At 35.1% G+C, this 16,728-nt stretch overlaps 1 protein-coding gene across 3 annotated transcripts in view; it reads left to right on the plus strand.

The window, feature by feature from the left end:
- Positions 1-16,439, plus strand: part of CRPPA (CDP-L-ribitol pyrophosphorylase A) — a 336,123-nt gene extending 319,684 nt beyond the window's left edge. For all 3 annotated transcript variants that reach the window (XM_070470646.1, XM_070470642.1, XM_070470639.1), the window contains one exon: positions 15,061-16,439. In XM_070470646.1, the coding sequence (XP_070326747.1) occupies positions 15,061-15,165 (105 nt within the window). In that variant the 3' untranslated portion in view covers positions 15,166-16,439. The remainder of the gene's footprint in view (positions 1-15,060) is intronic.
- The last annotated feature ends 289 nt before the right edge of the window (positions 16,440-16,728 follow it).

A 16,728-nucleotide genomic window follows, 5' to 3' on the forward strand; every position in this document is an offset into this window, starting at 1 on the left:
TCATTTCTCTATCTTCCTTTCTTCTTTCATCTCTCTGTCTCATCCTGTCAGTTTATGAGTATTAGTTTTATTTTATGAATTTGCTGAATAACTTTATTAGTTTGTTGCTTCATTTGTGCCAAATTTGGTCATTAAGAGGACTTTCATGTTACTTACTGTCCTCATCAGATTTTGAGGATCCCTTACTCTTTAGCACTAAAAGATGTTTTAAGATTTTCTTGTTTCCTCTCCCAGCCTTGGAATCAGCAACTTCTTAAAGAAATACAAATTTCTTTTATTATTGTTCTATTGTTCATGGACTATGTCATAGAGTTTTTGAAATTTTATTTTGCTTATTTTCACATAAGTGAAAATCTTAATATTTTAATCTGTCAAAACTTTCATGGATCTTAGAACATTTGTTTAATCACTTGCCTTCCACCTTTTATGCTAGGGTTTTTTTTAAAACATTTATTTGGCTTCTCTGGGTCTTGGTTGCGCCATGTGGGATCTAGTTCCCTGATCAAGGTTCTGGGCGCAGGCCCGGTGCACTGAGTGTGGAGTCTTTAGTCCCTGGACTCCCAGGGAAGTCCGTGTGCGACTAGTCTTCTTCAGCGCTGCTGTCTTGTTCTTTTAAATACTTTCCACATTTAAATGTCACTTGTTTTTCTTGAGACACTTCTTCTTTCAGATTTGTGTACTTATTTTAGAACTACTTCTTTGTTTTCCATACCTTCTAACCTATTAGATTTTCTTCCCTAATTTTTTTTTTTTTTCCTACTTGAGGTACAGCCTTTAGTGCCAGAGTATTTTTAGGAATAAAATTTTATGTTTATCTGAGGGAGTCCATCTTCTGTTTTCATTTAATCAATATTGTTTGTGGGTTATTATGTATAAGTATTCTAGGTTGGGCATTTTTGGAAGGCATTTTTGTTTTTTGGTGACTTTTTTTTTTAATTCTTAGCAGTTTGCAAATATGTCATTGTGGTTTTGCTACTGTTATTGTTTTGAGAAAAACTGTTGTCCATGTAACTGTTAGTCCTCTGTTGGTTGTTCTCTCTAGCTTTAGGATCCGGTCTTTATGTTTAGTGTTCCACGGTTTCCCTGAAATTTCTCTACTTGTTGAATTTACTTTTTTACCTACTTTGGAATTCATTGGGTTTCCTTTATGAATGAATTCCTATATTCTATAAATTCTGGACAGTTTTTTGGCAATAACTTATTTATTATTTATCCCCATTGTGTCTCTCCTCACTTTCTGATTAACTATATATTAAACATTGCTATCATGTCTGCCAAATCTCTTAACTTCTCTTTATATGTTCTGATAGGAATTTTGATTAATTTCTTCAATTCTGTCTTCAGTTTAAGTAATTCTCATTTCAGGTGAGTCTAATATGTTTGATCCACTTTTTGAGACATTTTGTTTAAATTGTGACATGTTTATTTGTAAAATTCTATTTCTTATTTTTCAAGCCTGCTCTCCTTTGAGGACCTTTGCTTATTTTTGTGATTCCATACTTGTTTATTTTGAATTTTTTTACATAGTTTTAAAATAGTTTGTGCTTGGAAATTCTAATGCTGGATTCATTTTGAAACTAAACTGGTCTGTTATTTTCTTCATAATTTATTATTTTGAGTGCATATATGTGTTTATGTGTTTGTTTAGCCTGCTGAACTACATATTCATTTAGTGAAAAGCCATCTATCTATGCATATCTTAATATATAACTTATAGCTAATCTCAGGGAGCTCCTTGAATTCCAGCCACTGAAAGGAGTCTCATTCTTATGTTTTTACTCATTTATTTCATTATTGTAAAAGTTAAGTTTTAAAATACTTTTTTTTTATTTAAAAAAAAAAAGCTCCATTGTTAGGTATGCTTTCAGAGCCCTGCATATCCCAATGTCTCCTTTTGTGTTCTTACAGCTAGCCAGGATTTCTAGGATCCCTTTACTTGTGGTATTTAGTATTCCGGAAAACTTATACGTCAGCCGTTCTTATCTATTGAAATTAATCTGTATTGCCTGATGAAGCCTGCTGAATTTTTATCTTTAAATTTGAAAGTATCATCAGAATATGGGTTCTTTGGTCTTTCACTAATTATGAAAGGCACCAAATAATATCTATCTGCAGACATTTGTCTTTCTTCAACTCAAGGAATTTTCTTCTACATATTTATAATGACTTCTGTATTATCTGTGTTTTCTCCCCAAGTTTGCCTTATATAATTATATGTATAATTTATATAATATATATAAAATTTGTATTACTATATATGTAATTATATAATTATATGCATTATAATTATATAGTTTATATATTAATAGTATATGTAATATACTATGTAGTATATTAATAGTATATGTAATTTAATGACTCTCTTCTCATTATTTTTCATCTTTTTATTCTTCTGAGCTCTATAGATCTTCAAATCTATATTCCATTTAGTTAAGTTAAATTTATATAGAAAAGATTGTATGCCACTTCCAATAAGATATTTAATTCAAATACATTTATTTAATATCTATAGAAATCTTGAGTGACATAAAACTATTCCTACTTTGTTCTTACCTTTGTGTTTGAAGCATCTTCTTGAATCTTGTTGTTTTCACTTTGCTGCATCATTTCAGAGAAAGGTAGTTAATTCTAATGATTTCAAAAAGTCCTTTCCACATAGAAAATTGTTTCACATATCTGCTGATTTTTATCTACCTTCTTATTGAGAAGAAGCTCTATGGATAATCCTCTACCATGTGTTGTTCTCCATGCAAAAGACTTCTGCTCTTCATTGTAGGAGAGAGCTTTGTGAGGTTAGTTTTCTGCTAGTCAAGGCTGATAAAAATTGGCACTATTCTGATCAGGATAGAACAGTTTTTGTTTATTTGGAATTTTTTTACATAGTTTTAAAATATTTTGTGCCTGGAAATCCTAACGCTGGATTCATTTTGAAACTAAACTGGTCTGTTGTTTTCTTCATAGCTTACTATTTTGAGTGCATATATGTGTTTATGTGTTTGTCTAACTTGCCCAACTATATGTTCTGTTTAGTGAAAAGATATCTATCCATTCATATCTTAATATATAACTTACAGCTTAATATCAGGGATATTCTTGAAATATAGTCATTGAAAGGAGTCTCATTCTTATGAGGAAATATAGTTTTTAATACAAAGGTAAATACTTTTTTGTGGAACTTTACGAGTAAAATTTTAGATACTAATTACTCACACATTAAACCAATATTTAAGTCTAATGGTCATGAACTAGACATTTTTTTCTTTTTTAATTGCTCAGAACTATTTCAACAATAATTCTCTTTGCCCACTCACATGTTCCTATCAAGAAGTTATGTTTGAATTGGGTTATTTTAGTTATCTTTCCTTGATTTAAGTTTGTAGTTAAAATTTTGAATCTAAAGTTTATGGAGAAATTTTACCCAGGTTTTATGTTCTAAGAGGAATTATCAGTATATTTTTCTACTAACACCTGAGCCATTCTTTCAGAAAGATAGCCTTCTGAATAATCTTTTTGTCCATCCTGTCATTTCTCACCCATTGTGGAAATAGTACCCATTATTACCAACACCTAGTATACAGATTTGTTGCTTATGCAACCACCTCAAGTAAGAGAATACCTACATCATTGTCTATTTTATCCTCCTGACTTGGGTATATTAGTGTAAATTTATTATTGCCCCTTACAGTTATCTCTGAGACCAGGCTTTTTTTTTTTCCATAGGGGAGAAATCATGTAACATAAATTTCTTGTTTTTGACATCTTTCCAGTTTTCAAGTATAGATACAAGTTTTTTTTTCTTACTTTTATTTTCAGTAGGTTATTTCTATAATGTATCTTTATCTAAAAATGTTGATGCTTCAAAGCAATCTTAACAGTTTTATATAAAGCCACATCTTTATAGAATTAATTAGCAATTCATCTAGTTCATTTCCTGAGTACCTATGTAGGCATAGTACTTTGATTTTACAATTTAATTTGGGAGAGTTGCCTATTACTTTCTACAGTTTAGTTCAGAAAATGGGATCTATACATACACAAACTTGACAAAATATTTGTAAGAGGTTGTGAGGCAAACTGTGATAATGCAAATTACTGATGTGCGATAAAATAGATGACTTCATAAGAGGAAGTCATCACAGCCAGGTCTTAGAAAACTGATGTGAATTAGAAAGACAATTATTGGGATACAATTTTACTGGAGAAAACAGTGATTATATCAGTATGGCCACAGAAGCCAATTCTATGTAGTAAAGGAGTAGAAACTATGTTCAGGAGGATTGATTGGGAATAATCTTGCATTCTAAGGTGAATTTTGTGCTGAAAGTAATGTGGGTGAAAGTAATACCATGAAAATGATTGTTCTAGTGAGGTTAGTGCAGGAGCCAAGAGCAGAAAGAAGTAGCCAGCTAGGACACTAGCGGGACCAATCACAAAACGGTAAAGAATAGACTTAGAGTGGTTGGAGTGCAGCTGGTGAGGGATGTCACAACACAAAACTAGCAGGACATGGTAACTGGTGGGCACGTTCTACATGATCAAAACATTTTTGCTAATTAAAAGAGACGTTGTATATGAGACAGCTTTTTCAACTTTATTAGGTTGGGGGATTGATATTGTGAATGATGTTGTAACAAAGTACAGTATGACAGTGTGACAATTCCCAGATCTAGAAATAATTGACACAATAATGAACTGCTTATTCCTCGAGCCAGATGTGTGGTGCTTTTGGCTGCCCATGTTTTACCCCACTGTGTTCTGGCTCTGAGCTCTGCAGACTTTGGGTCTGTATTAATCTTTATTCTCTGTTCTTATTCAGCAGAATAACACTGCTGCCCCCATAGGATATTGTTAACCAGTTCTCTCTTTTTTCTTAATTATCCAATTTCACAAATACTTACTGATCACCTTCTCTATGTACAAGAATTTGTGCCAGGCATGAAGGATAAAGGAGATGAGAAGTGCCATGTGGTGACTGTGTTCATACGTAAACTCAAGTACATTTTCACTAGTATTTTTCAGGAGACATTTGTTTCACTCAGACGACCAAGAGGCAAATACTTTTCATTTGGAGAGAACTGTTGTTTTTCTCAGCCTCTTAGTAAATAAATGACTGCTTTTTTCCTGCAGTTTGGGACATTTACAAACCCCAGGCATTTATTTTCTTTTCCACTAGGGGACAGTGTGTTACCATTAGATTTTTTTTTCTTCCATATCAGCAAATTATATGCAGAAAGAAAATTTAGCCTCTGATTATTTGGATATGATTTTGATTATCTTATACATGTGACACAGCTTTAAATATTTCTAAAGTATACAGTTTTGATTTTTGTGTATTTTATGTGGTATGGCTGGATACATATGACGATATATATATACAGATTTTATTTGTTTAGAATGTTTGAAATTTTGTAGCATTTAGATAACTTTTACATGAGTTCACCAAAACAGGGGTGGATGGCAGAAAGATATTAATATCAAAATATAAGCCACTTGAATTTCAGGACAGTTTTGTAATTCGTGGAAATTGAACTAGGCTTTTGGTATGAAATTTGCTGAGAAAATGTAATGTTTACCCTTCCTTAAGGATTATTTCTTGAGACATTTAAAGCCTATATTTATATATATTTTTAAATTATACATTTTCTTTTAACAAGGTATATTGTGTTCTTTAGGAATGATATTCATGGAAGATGAAAATCTCTAAAAGATTTTCTTTTAAGTTGTCTATAAAGATTTGGAGAACAGTGATGTCATAGCTTTTCCTGCCATTCTTTGAGACAATATCCTACAAAAGTCACATAAATATGATTCTAACAGCATACCATAAATTTGTTTATACCTCTTCATTCAAGTACTGATTGTGTGATTGGGTACTAGGGTTTAATTTTTTGAAGCATACCTTTTAAGAAGGACTTTGAGTTTAGCAACACTGGGTATGGTTTCCCTGTTGTCCCAAACAGTAGAGAATCTGCCTGCAATGCCGGAGACCTGGCTTTGATGTCTGGGTTGGGAAGATCCTCTGGAGGAGAGAATGGCTACCCACTCCAGTATTCTTGCCTGGAGAATTCCACGGACAGAGGAGCCTGGTGGGCTGTAGTCCTGGGGTTGCAAAGTCAGCCATGACTGAGCCAGTAACACTTTGACTTTTCACACTGAGTATAGTTTTGCTGAAAGTTGTCCTCTGAGAACACTGGAAGGGATAGTTGACCGGTTCAGAACTTTGAGGACATGGCATTACAGAAGATCGACCCCTTGTACACTTGCAGTGTGTTACCTCTTCATCGCTTGCTTCTGGAGTGGCAGACTTTGCCGATCTAAACTGTGAGGTGGATGGTGATGCTGTGCTGTGCTTGGTCCTCAGTCGTGTCTGACTCTGCGACCCCATGGACTGTAGCCCGCCAGGCTCCTCTGTCCATGAGATTCTCCAGGCAAGAATACTGGAGTGGGTTGCCATGCCCTCCTCCAGGGGATCTTCACAACCCAGGGATCGAACCCAGGTCTCAGAGCAGAGGAAAAGAAAAGCTGCTGTGAATGATGAGGTACCCACTTCATCCCCAGTCTTCTGTGACAGTAAAGAAATCCTTTTCCCCTTGATTTTCAAAGACCTGGCCAAAGGCTTCAAAGTCCCATGAGGGACACGTGGACCCCAGTGTTCATCGCAGCACTGTTTACAATAACTAGCCCATGGAAGCAACCTAGATGTCCATCAGCAGATGAATGGATAAGAAAGCTGTGGTACATTTACACAATGAATATTACTCAGCCATTAAAAAGAATGCATTTGACTCAGTTCTAATGAGGTAGATGAAACTGGAGCCTATTATACAGTGGGAAGTAAGTTAGAAAGAAAAGCACCAATACAGTGTATTAACACATAACACCCTATATGCGAGACAGCAAAAGAGACACAGAGAGACACAGATATAAAGAACAGACTTTTGGACTCTGTGGGGGAAGGCAAGGGTGGGATGTGTGAGAGAATAGCGTTGAAACATGTATATTACCATATGTGAAATAGATCGCCAGTCCAAGTTCAATGCATGAAATAGGGCATTCAAAGCCGGTGCACTGGGACAACCCTGAGGGATGGGATGGGGAGGGAGGCGGGAGGGGGGATCGGGATGGGGACACAGGTACACCCACGGCTGATTCATGTCAGTGTATGGCAGAAACCACTCAATATTGTGAAGTAATTAACCTCCAACTGGAATAAATAAATTAATTTTTAAATATTAGCAAAGGAAACAAAAAACAAATGGGGCCTAATTTAACCTAAAAGGTTTTGTGGAGTAAGGAAACCTTTTGACAAAACAAGAAGACAACCTACTGAATAGGAGAAAATATATGCAAATAGCATAACCAATAAGGGATTAATATCCAAAATATGTAAGCAGTTCATAGAAATCAATATAAAAAACAATGTAATTAAAAGTGGGCAAAAGACCCGTATAGGCCTCTTCTTCAGGTTTGGCCCGCTCTCATGCCTTTAGGGTGTACTATCCTTTGTTTACCAAATAAAACTCTAAGTTGCAACCAAAAAAAAAAGTCCCATGAGAATTTTTGCATTGAAAAAATTTTTACACTACTGAAAATAAGAGATAATAATCATAGGAAGGAAACCTCTCCATCAACCAAAAAAAGAAAAAAGATACAGTACGTACAAAAAAACACTCCAATTACAGGGTTGTATTGATAAGACTTAATTAGTTTAGAGTAAATTGAGAATTATATTTTCAAAAGATAAAAGTAATTAGAACTTTCATTAATCTTTCATCTAAAAACAGTGTATTTCTTCAGAGACATGTCTGTTCGGAGCCTCTATCCATTTTTTAACTGGGTTTGTTTTCTTTCCTATTAAGTTGTATAAGGTTTTAAAAATATATATATTATGGATTGTAAATCAATTATATTTCAATATAAAATAAAAATGTTTTTAAAATAACATATTTTATCCTAATCCTGAAGGTACAAAGTGATAAGGAAATAGTCAAATATGACAAGTTTCTAGTTAAAACCCATGGTGAATTCTAAATGCTAAATAATTTGGTTTGAGGATACAAAAAACTTAAAATGGCAATTTTATATTGATATTTTATTTATATTTTTCCCAATATTTAAAAAATTCCAGCTGTAAGAAACTCTTTCAAGATGTCAGTGAGAAATTGCTAACCTGCTGAATAAAATTAAGTACACATTTTTCTGTTACTCTTAGCTTGACTTCCATTATATCTTTCTTAACCTCTAAATCAGCAGAAAGCTAAAACTTTGTGAATTACTGCTATGATTCTTTTGGTGATCTTTTATTGAAATTGCAATATTCAAACAAAAATGTTTCTTTGTACAGAATTTGAATATTTTTGTGGGGGTAAATATTCTCTAAAAATGTAGACAATATTTTGAATTATCAGTCTTATATAGCAAATCAAATTTAGTTCCTTGAATTCAAATAGTCTTGAAAGTAAGTTTTACGAAGCTTACTTTTCTTATTAGAATAAAATGTGTTTTTCTGAAAAATTTGAAAATAAAGCAAAATATAAAGATGAAATAAAAATAGCCAGTAGCCATAAATCTATCATCCAAGAATAACTCTTGTTTACATTTTGATATATTCCCTTCCAGTAATTTAAGAAACCTGGCTACTTTATGACCAGTTTCTAGTTTATAGTATAGTTTTAACCAAGAAAAAAAGTGAATGTTGTATTTTCCAGCTAGAAGTTATATTATTATTTTATGAGACAAGTGTTTGCAATTGTTATATTTTTTCCAAAATGTGACATTGTTATTAAGTGAATAGAGTGATAAAGTAAAACAAGTAATTCCTATTATGACAATAATTTAGATTTAAGCAGAAATGTTGCCATGCTATGGACTATAGCCTGCCAGGCTCCTCTGTCCATGGAATACTCCAGGTAAGAACACTGCAGTGGGTTGCCACTTCCTCCTCCAGGGGATCTTCCTGACCCAGGGATGGAGCCTGCATCTCTTACTCTCCTGCATTGGCAGGTGAATGCTTCAGCACTAGTGCTGCTTGGAAAATACCATAGACTTTAACATATCTTTTTATATATCCTCCCACTTTTCATTTAATTAAGAAACTAATGCTTTTGCTTTTTATGTGTTATATAAACACTGATGTGCCATGTTCACAGTTTACTCTTTCTGACTGCTGAGTGTAAATCAAGGTAAACCTGAAGCCTAGGAATGAGTGTTGCTGATGTCACACAGAGAGCTTCCCTGGTGAATCAGTGGTCGAGAATCTGCGTCCAGTGCAGGAAATATGAGTTCAGCCCCTGGTCCAGGAAGATCCATGCCCTGGGGAAGGAAATGGCAACCTATTCCAGTATTCTTGCCTGGGAAAACCCATGGACAGAGGAGCTTGGCAGGCTAAAAGTCCATGGGGGTCACAAAAGCATCAGACACAACTTAGCAACTGAACAACAAGAGTTACACATTGTAAATAAACTGCTGATTAATTTGAGTACTTTTTTCTTAATTTTTTGTTGGGTGCCCATTTACAATAGCTACATAAATTCTAGCTTATCACACTGATATGCCACTCTAAGAATCAGAGTTTTTTTCTTGTCGCAAAGTATTTCCTGTCCATTTTGGAACTCTACAGTATTTTCCTCCTCTTTCTCTCATCATTTTATTCTGTCTCCCTGAGGAACCATTCCTGCCTTCTGTGATCCTACCACGCTCTGAATCCCCTCATTTCTCTTATGCCCACTTATAGCAATATTACCTACAGTCTAGTCTCTTGAGAGTCCTTTGGGCAGCAAGGAGATTAAACCAGTCCATCCTAAAGGAAATCAGCCCTGAATATTCATTGAAAGGACTGATGATGAAGCTGAAGCTCAAATACTTTGGCCACCTGATGTGAAGAGCTGACTCATTTGAAAAGACCCTGATGCTGGGAAAGATTGAAGGTGGGAGGAGAAGGGGACAACAGAGAATGCGATGGTTGGATGGCATCACTGACTCAATGGACATGAGTTTGGGTAGACTCCGGGAGTTGGTGATGGACAGGGAGGCCTGGTGTGCTGTGGTTCATGGGGTCACAGGGAGTCAGACACGACTGAGCGACTGAGCTGACTTTTTTTTTTTGCTGCTTTGTGTTCTACTTCTTTACTTGTCAAGTAATATTTTACTGCCTGTCATACATTAGTTATAATACATTATAAAAGTAGTTCTGGCTTATTTTAGCTTCCTGTAAAGAATAAAATTTGTTCTGGAGAGCACTTGTATTATTGGGAAATCAACTTGTTATTCTGGAGGTCGTTAAAGCTTTGTTCGGGCAGCTCTTGTTCAGTTTTGTCCTTATTCCTGGGCTGTAGGCATAGCCAATCAGATATCTCGGCTGAAGGTCATGAATGTTCATTAAGGTCTCCATGTTCCAGCCTAAATCACATCTAATCTCCTTCTAAGTACAGAGCAGCTTCTAAAATCTTTGCTCCTCCCTCCAGCTTGCCAGCAATTATTCTCTTTTAGTCCCCATGGAGTCTGTTTCTATGCAAGCACCGAGTAGGAACTGGCCAGACAAGTGGAATTTTCAGCAGAATTTTAGGAATTCTTTGCAACTCTCCCCTTACCAGGATATTTTTTGCCCAATATGAGCAACTTGGGCAATTTTAAATTGTAAGCTTCGTTTTTAACATCCAGAGAGACCGTCATTCTCTTGGGCTCTATTTCTCCTCTTCATAAGTTTTGAAAAATTCTCTTAACAAGACATCTGGGGTGAATGTTAGCCAACGGCCTCTGCTTTCAAGGACGGTGGACATGTGTTGGTTACTGTCTTAGATCTGTAAACAACATTTTTACCTAGAGTTTTTCAGGTTTAATGGTTGTATATGGTGAATTAGTGAGTAGGTGATATCAGCTATGCTATTGTGGCTCCACAAAAATATTTCTAGCAGCTGTTATAATAGAATATTTGTTAGATGGCGGTGATTTACATGTCTGACTTGGTTTAGTCCTTACCAAAAAAATTCTGTAAAGTATATCAAGAGGGACTTTCCTGGCAGTCCAGTGGTTAAGACTTCACCTTCCAGTGCAGACAGTATGAGTTTGATTCCTGCTTGGGGAGCTAAGATCTCACATACCTAGTGGCCAAAAATCCAAAACATAAAACAGAAGGAATATTGTAACAAATTCAATAAAGATTTTAAAAAATGGTCCACATCAAAAAAGTATTCAAAAAAAAATCAAGAGTGCATACCATCAGCATGACTTCTCAGTGTTCATGTTGACGTTGTTCGTGTAGTTTTAACATTAAACTTTTTATCCTGTAATATTTGGAACACAGAAAGGAATGAATGCACATACATATATGTAAATATGGATGAGTGGTAATAAAATTTCCACCTGTAATGCCCCTCGCATCTTTGTCTCCATTAAGGGTTAAAATACTGTTTTGCAAATCCACTTTCAGCAGGAAGTGCATTTTAAAGTTTTAGTTGCATTTTTTTTTAACTTATGTTATCAATACTTTTACAGAGAAATGGAGTTTTGAGATGAGTTTGAAATCCATAAATTATTTGTATATCTAATCTGTGTACCTACTAGAATTTTCTAAGTATGTGTCTGTCTCACCATCTTGTTTAAATCAGCTAGCTCTTAAAATTCCATGCTTTTCAAAGATGAAATGATTGAACTTAGGCAGAGAGGGAAAACAAATATTTAGTGAAATATCATAGGTTCTTTTCACTGAATTCAAATCTTTGCAAATGATGCCTATAAACAATTGCGAATCTTTAAAAGAACATTCTTACTTAAATTAATTATTAGTTAGGTATGTAAGTTATGGAGCAATCAAAATGAGCATGGAAGATTTATTCTAACATAGAGAAGTGTGATTTTTCTAGCTGTAGAATGTTAAACAGACTTTTTCTCCACCTTCATTTCTTTGTTACTGTGCTGCTTTCATTATAAGTGTAAACTGGTTTCAAAGAGACTATGCAGATCACCTTTTCCTGTATATTTTTGAATGAAAAGTCTTAGTTATCATCATCTGTTGTATATCTCAATTTAGTGAGACTTAGAAATAGATGTGTGTCATACACTGCAACATTGTGATTAACTAATCATTAAGAGTGACAAATATGTGTCTATAGTTGTTTTCTAGTTTTTTCAGTTTTAGAATACTTATTTCTATATTTATGAATGGTATGTCATGAATGATATCTACTCCAATCAGTGAATCACATTTTAAGCTCAAATATATCTGGCTTTTAAATGACTTGTTAATGTGATTTGATATTCTTGAAACTGATACAGAATTTGAAATCCATTATTGAAATGTCATTAAAACTCACTCGCAAGAGGCGAAGTAGCCACTGTTCAGTCCCAGTGCATCTTCCCCATCACCACCTCTTAGAACACAATCAGGGAAAGTGATGAAAAGACTAGCTAGAGCAGAGATAATCTCTCAACGATCATCATCAAAGATGAGAAACCTAAGCCTGGGCTAGTGTAGGCATGGTGGTAGTGGGAAGACTTGGATAAGATAGCATTCTTTGCACAGTTGCCAGACTTCTGGGTAAATATGTAAATAGGAGTAAACAAAGTAATCAAATACTTGTCATTGTTAACAAATGAATCAAAAGGAAAGGGTGAATATATGTCCATCAGAGTCAGAGCTCCCTTTGCTTTGAATTTGTTACAGTTTATGGAGTGTTACAGTGTGTAAGGCATTGAACTAGATTTTTCATCTTCAAAGATAAAATATTCTTTGCATCAAGAAATGGATCTTGTTATATGGCAGCCTGGAAGGGAGAGGAGTTTGGGATGGATGGATGCATGTATTTGTATGGCCGAGCCCTTTTGCTCTTCACCTGAAACTATCACATTATTAATTGGCTATACCCCAATACAAAGTAAAAAGTCTTTAAAATATGTGAAAGAAAGAAACTGATCATCTGATGGAATAGATGGTCAGCTAGAAAGACTATTAGAATTTACTATTTTAGAAGAATTCACAGCTATGGAAACATGTATATTCACCTCACTCAAATTGAGTTGGAGAACAGCAGTCAAAGGAGATTTCAAGAGTCGCTGATACCCAAGTTGAACCTCAGAGTAAGTCGGGTCAGCTAGGCTAGGATGAGAGTGCGACAGCTTTTCTGACAAAGGAACTAGTTAGTGCAAAAGGATGAAAGCTTGAAAAATGGCTTGTTTGGGCAATCTTAAACAGTTCTACATAGCTTGGAGAACTGAGTGATTTTAAAAGAATGGTAAGAAGAGGCTTGGAAGGATAAAAGACCAGCCAGGTAAAGGGTTCATAACTGATCCTGAAGTTTAAAGATAGACTTCAAAGGATTTTAGGCAGAATTATGATGTGATCAAATTTTTGTTATTTATAATCAGTATTTTCATTGCTATGTAGGAAATAGGATAGAAGACGACAGACTTTGGAGAGACTATGAGATTGTTTCAGTAATTTGGAGCCTGAGGTATTATGCTGACAGTGGCAGTTTGAATGGAATGTATGGATAAAGATGTAGAAGCAGGGGTTGCTAGCGATATATTGAATGTTGGGATAAGGCATTACGGATGGTGCCAAAGTGTAGAAATTGGTCACTAGAACTCTCTGTTTGGTCATAGCTCAATTCATAACCCAAGGACCTTAAGGTATTAGCTCTGTTTCCACTTTCATTTTCCTTTCATATTATCATCCCTTCATACATTCAGGAAGCCTAAATTTAAAACAAAAAAAAAACCAGAATTTCATAGAATATGAATTCAAAGGCAGAATATGATTTCAAAGGCAAAAACCACATTTCAGCAACTTGTGAGGTAACTCATTTCACAAATCTGCCTGATAATTTACTTAAAAAGATTTTTTTCCTCCTCCACACCAATTCTCATAGTTTATAACAGTCTGTTGTTGAAGAACACTAAAAAAAAAAAAAAAAAAGATGAAGAAAAGAATTGCATCATCAGAGAAATGCTCACACTTCAGTGAAGAGCCAAAGTTGGTCAGATATTGAATTCAGGGAATATAACCTTTTGTTTCATAGTATTAGCATGTGAAATTGTGTCAGTGCTTTTCTTGGGACTTTCAGCAGATATTTTTTATATAACAAACGTGCTTGTAAAAGCATTTCTCCTTTATCTAGGGCACCACGTCCATGACAGTGGCTGCAGTCTGATTTCTAGCAATGCTGAGCCCAAAGAACAGCAAGCCAGTACAGAGTGACTCCTTAAACTCATACTAACAGAGAGTCTATGATTGGTGGTTGCCAGGGCCTGAGTCTGTGATTGGTGGTTGCCAGGGACTGAGTCTGTGATTGGTGGTTGCCAGGGACTGAGTCTGTGATTGGTGGTTGCCAGGGCCTGAGCCTGTGATTGGTGGTTGCCAGGGACTGAGTCTGTGATTGGTGGTTGCCAGGGCCTGAGCCTGTGATTGGTGGTTGCCAGGGCCTGAGTCTGTGATTGGTGGCTGCCAGGGGCTGAGAAGTGGAGGAAATGGGGAGATGTTGGTAAAAGGAAACAACTTACCAGTGGGTTTCCCTGGTGGCTTGGAGGTTAAAGCATCTGCCCACGATGTAGGAAACCTGGGTTCGATCTCTGCGTTGGGAAGATCCCCTGCAGAATCCCATGGACAGAGGAGCCTCCTCTGTCCAAATGATTTTCCATCCAAGAAATACTGGAGTGGGTTGCCATTTCCTACTCCAGGGTGTCTTCCTGATCTATAGAAGGAACCCGTGTCACCTGCACTGGCAGATGAATTCTTTTACCACTGAGCCACCTGGAAAGCCCATAAATGTTATTACCCCCCTTCCAAAAAAATGTTAACTATATGAGGTGATAGATGTGATAACAGACCTTACGTGAGTAATAATTTTGTTATATATATATATATACACACACACATATGTATATGTATATGACATCATCACATCATATAGCTTAAATTTATACAATGTTATACTTATGTTTATATCTCTATTAAGTTGGGGGAAGTTTCTTTAAAAAACATTTTTTTAAAAAGAAAAGTAGCTCCTTGTTAGATGTAATGTGTTGATATCTTTTATTTATAGAACAATTATTATTTTCTTTCAGGAGGAACAGAAGCTACGGGAAAGTTTAAGGCAAGGCGCCACCATTATTGCTGCTTTAATCAAAGAAAGAAATTCTGGACTCATTGGTCAACTACTGGTAGCATAAAGAACATGGAGGAAATTACCTGCTGTGTTCTTAGAAACATTCCCCTAAGTATTTCTTTTGTTCTTCCCTCCAAATTGTATATGGTAGAATGTTGAAGTTGTCTTTTATAATTTGTAGGATGTGATGCTTGGGTAAACTTAAAAACATTTTTATGTGTGCCAAATATAAATTGCCTAAATTGGAAAAGAGCAAATAAGGGGAAAATAATGGCCTTCATATAAAGAATCTTTTCACAAAGGCATGAAAGGGTAAAATAGAAATAATGAGGGGTCAGCTAATTCTCCAAGGAATGAAAGTTTAGAAAATGTCAACTATTATCTCTATGTTAATTAGTAAATCACTATATAATGAAACTAATAATTAAGATTAATGATTATTGTTAATTCTAACAGTATCCTGTCTCCGTGGGTTATTTTGAATTGCATTCTGATTTTTCATACCTTGACAAAAAAGAAAGAGATAGCAGTGAACTATGATCTGAGTGTCTTCACCAATAGCCTACATTACTGTAGATTCCTAAAGGAGATAGACTCTCCTCCTGCTTTTCTAATGTTTTAAAATTGTATGTTTTCTTCGGTTTATGAAACACAGTTTTGACTTACATTAATTTAAAAGGCTTCTGATTTTTCTGAATAACTTGAAAAGAAGATTGGAAAGTGTCATGAAATTAATACTGGTCAATCTCAAGTTAGTCTTCTGAAAGGTGTATCAGCTACTGGTAGTTGATTGTACATCAAATAATTTTGATAACCACTGCCTTTTTAAGTTAAGTTCTTATTCTTTCAAATTTCCACTGGTATATACATCTTAGATACTGATGATTTTCCTCTTACCTTACATTTTATAATTCTGTGAATTCAGTTATTAGAGATGCTTTTTGTTCTATATATATACTTTATAGAAACACATCAGATAGGGCTATGCCAGAACTTAGTCTGCCTCGTGGGAACTATGAAAGTTGCATAAAATGTTTTCAGTTACAGATAGTGTGTGAATTATCTGCCTTGTGCAGTCTCTTCTTAACATGTTGGGTTCCCTTTATTTCCCAAGTATCTATAGTAGTTGGAGAGTTTATTTTTTATATTTAAATAATAGTAGAATATAAAGGACATGAAATAATTGTTGCAATGCATTCTCCTAGATGAAGTGTATGGTTTGAATGAATGTAGGCTTGAATCTAAATTCCTGGGCTCACCATTTTCTCTCTCTCTCTGTCTCTTGGAATGTTAAGAAATGTAAATAAATCATTTAATTAAAAATCTTGAGGATGAAAATATACGGGCAGTGTGTGGATACTGGTTAGAGCTCTGTTAAGGTGGGTTGGATGCATTGTAAAAGGTCATAGGTGTTCCTGTTGATGTCTTCAGGTGAGTGTTTTAAGAATTTCAAAGTGCTCATAAAGGCAAAAGGAGAAAAATTATCAAGATTTTAAAGAAAAGATTCGTGTCTCTAGGTACGTGGTGGGAAACTGGGCATTTCTCTGGCACAAGCAGTATCAGTGTATCTATTGAGTGCTGGCTGTGTTACCTTAGATTTCAATGGAATAATGGACTGTTCAGTTGA

This window comes from Odocoileus virginianus, chromosome 1 (genome assembly GCF_023699985.2).
Source record: "Odocoileus virginianus isolate 20LAN1187 ecotype Illinois chromosome 1, Ovbor_1.2, whole genome shotgun sequence".
Taxonomy (NCBI): Eukaryota; Metazoa; Chordata; class Mammalia; order Artiodactyla; family Cervidae; genus Odocoileus; species Odocoileus virginianus.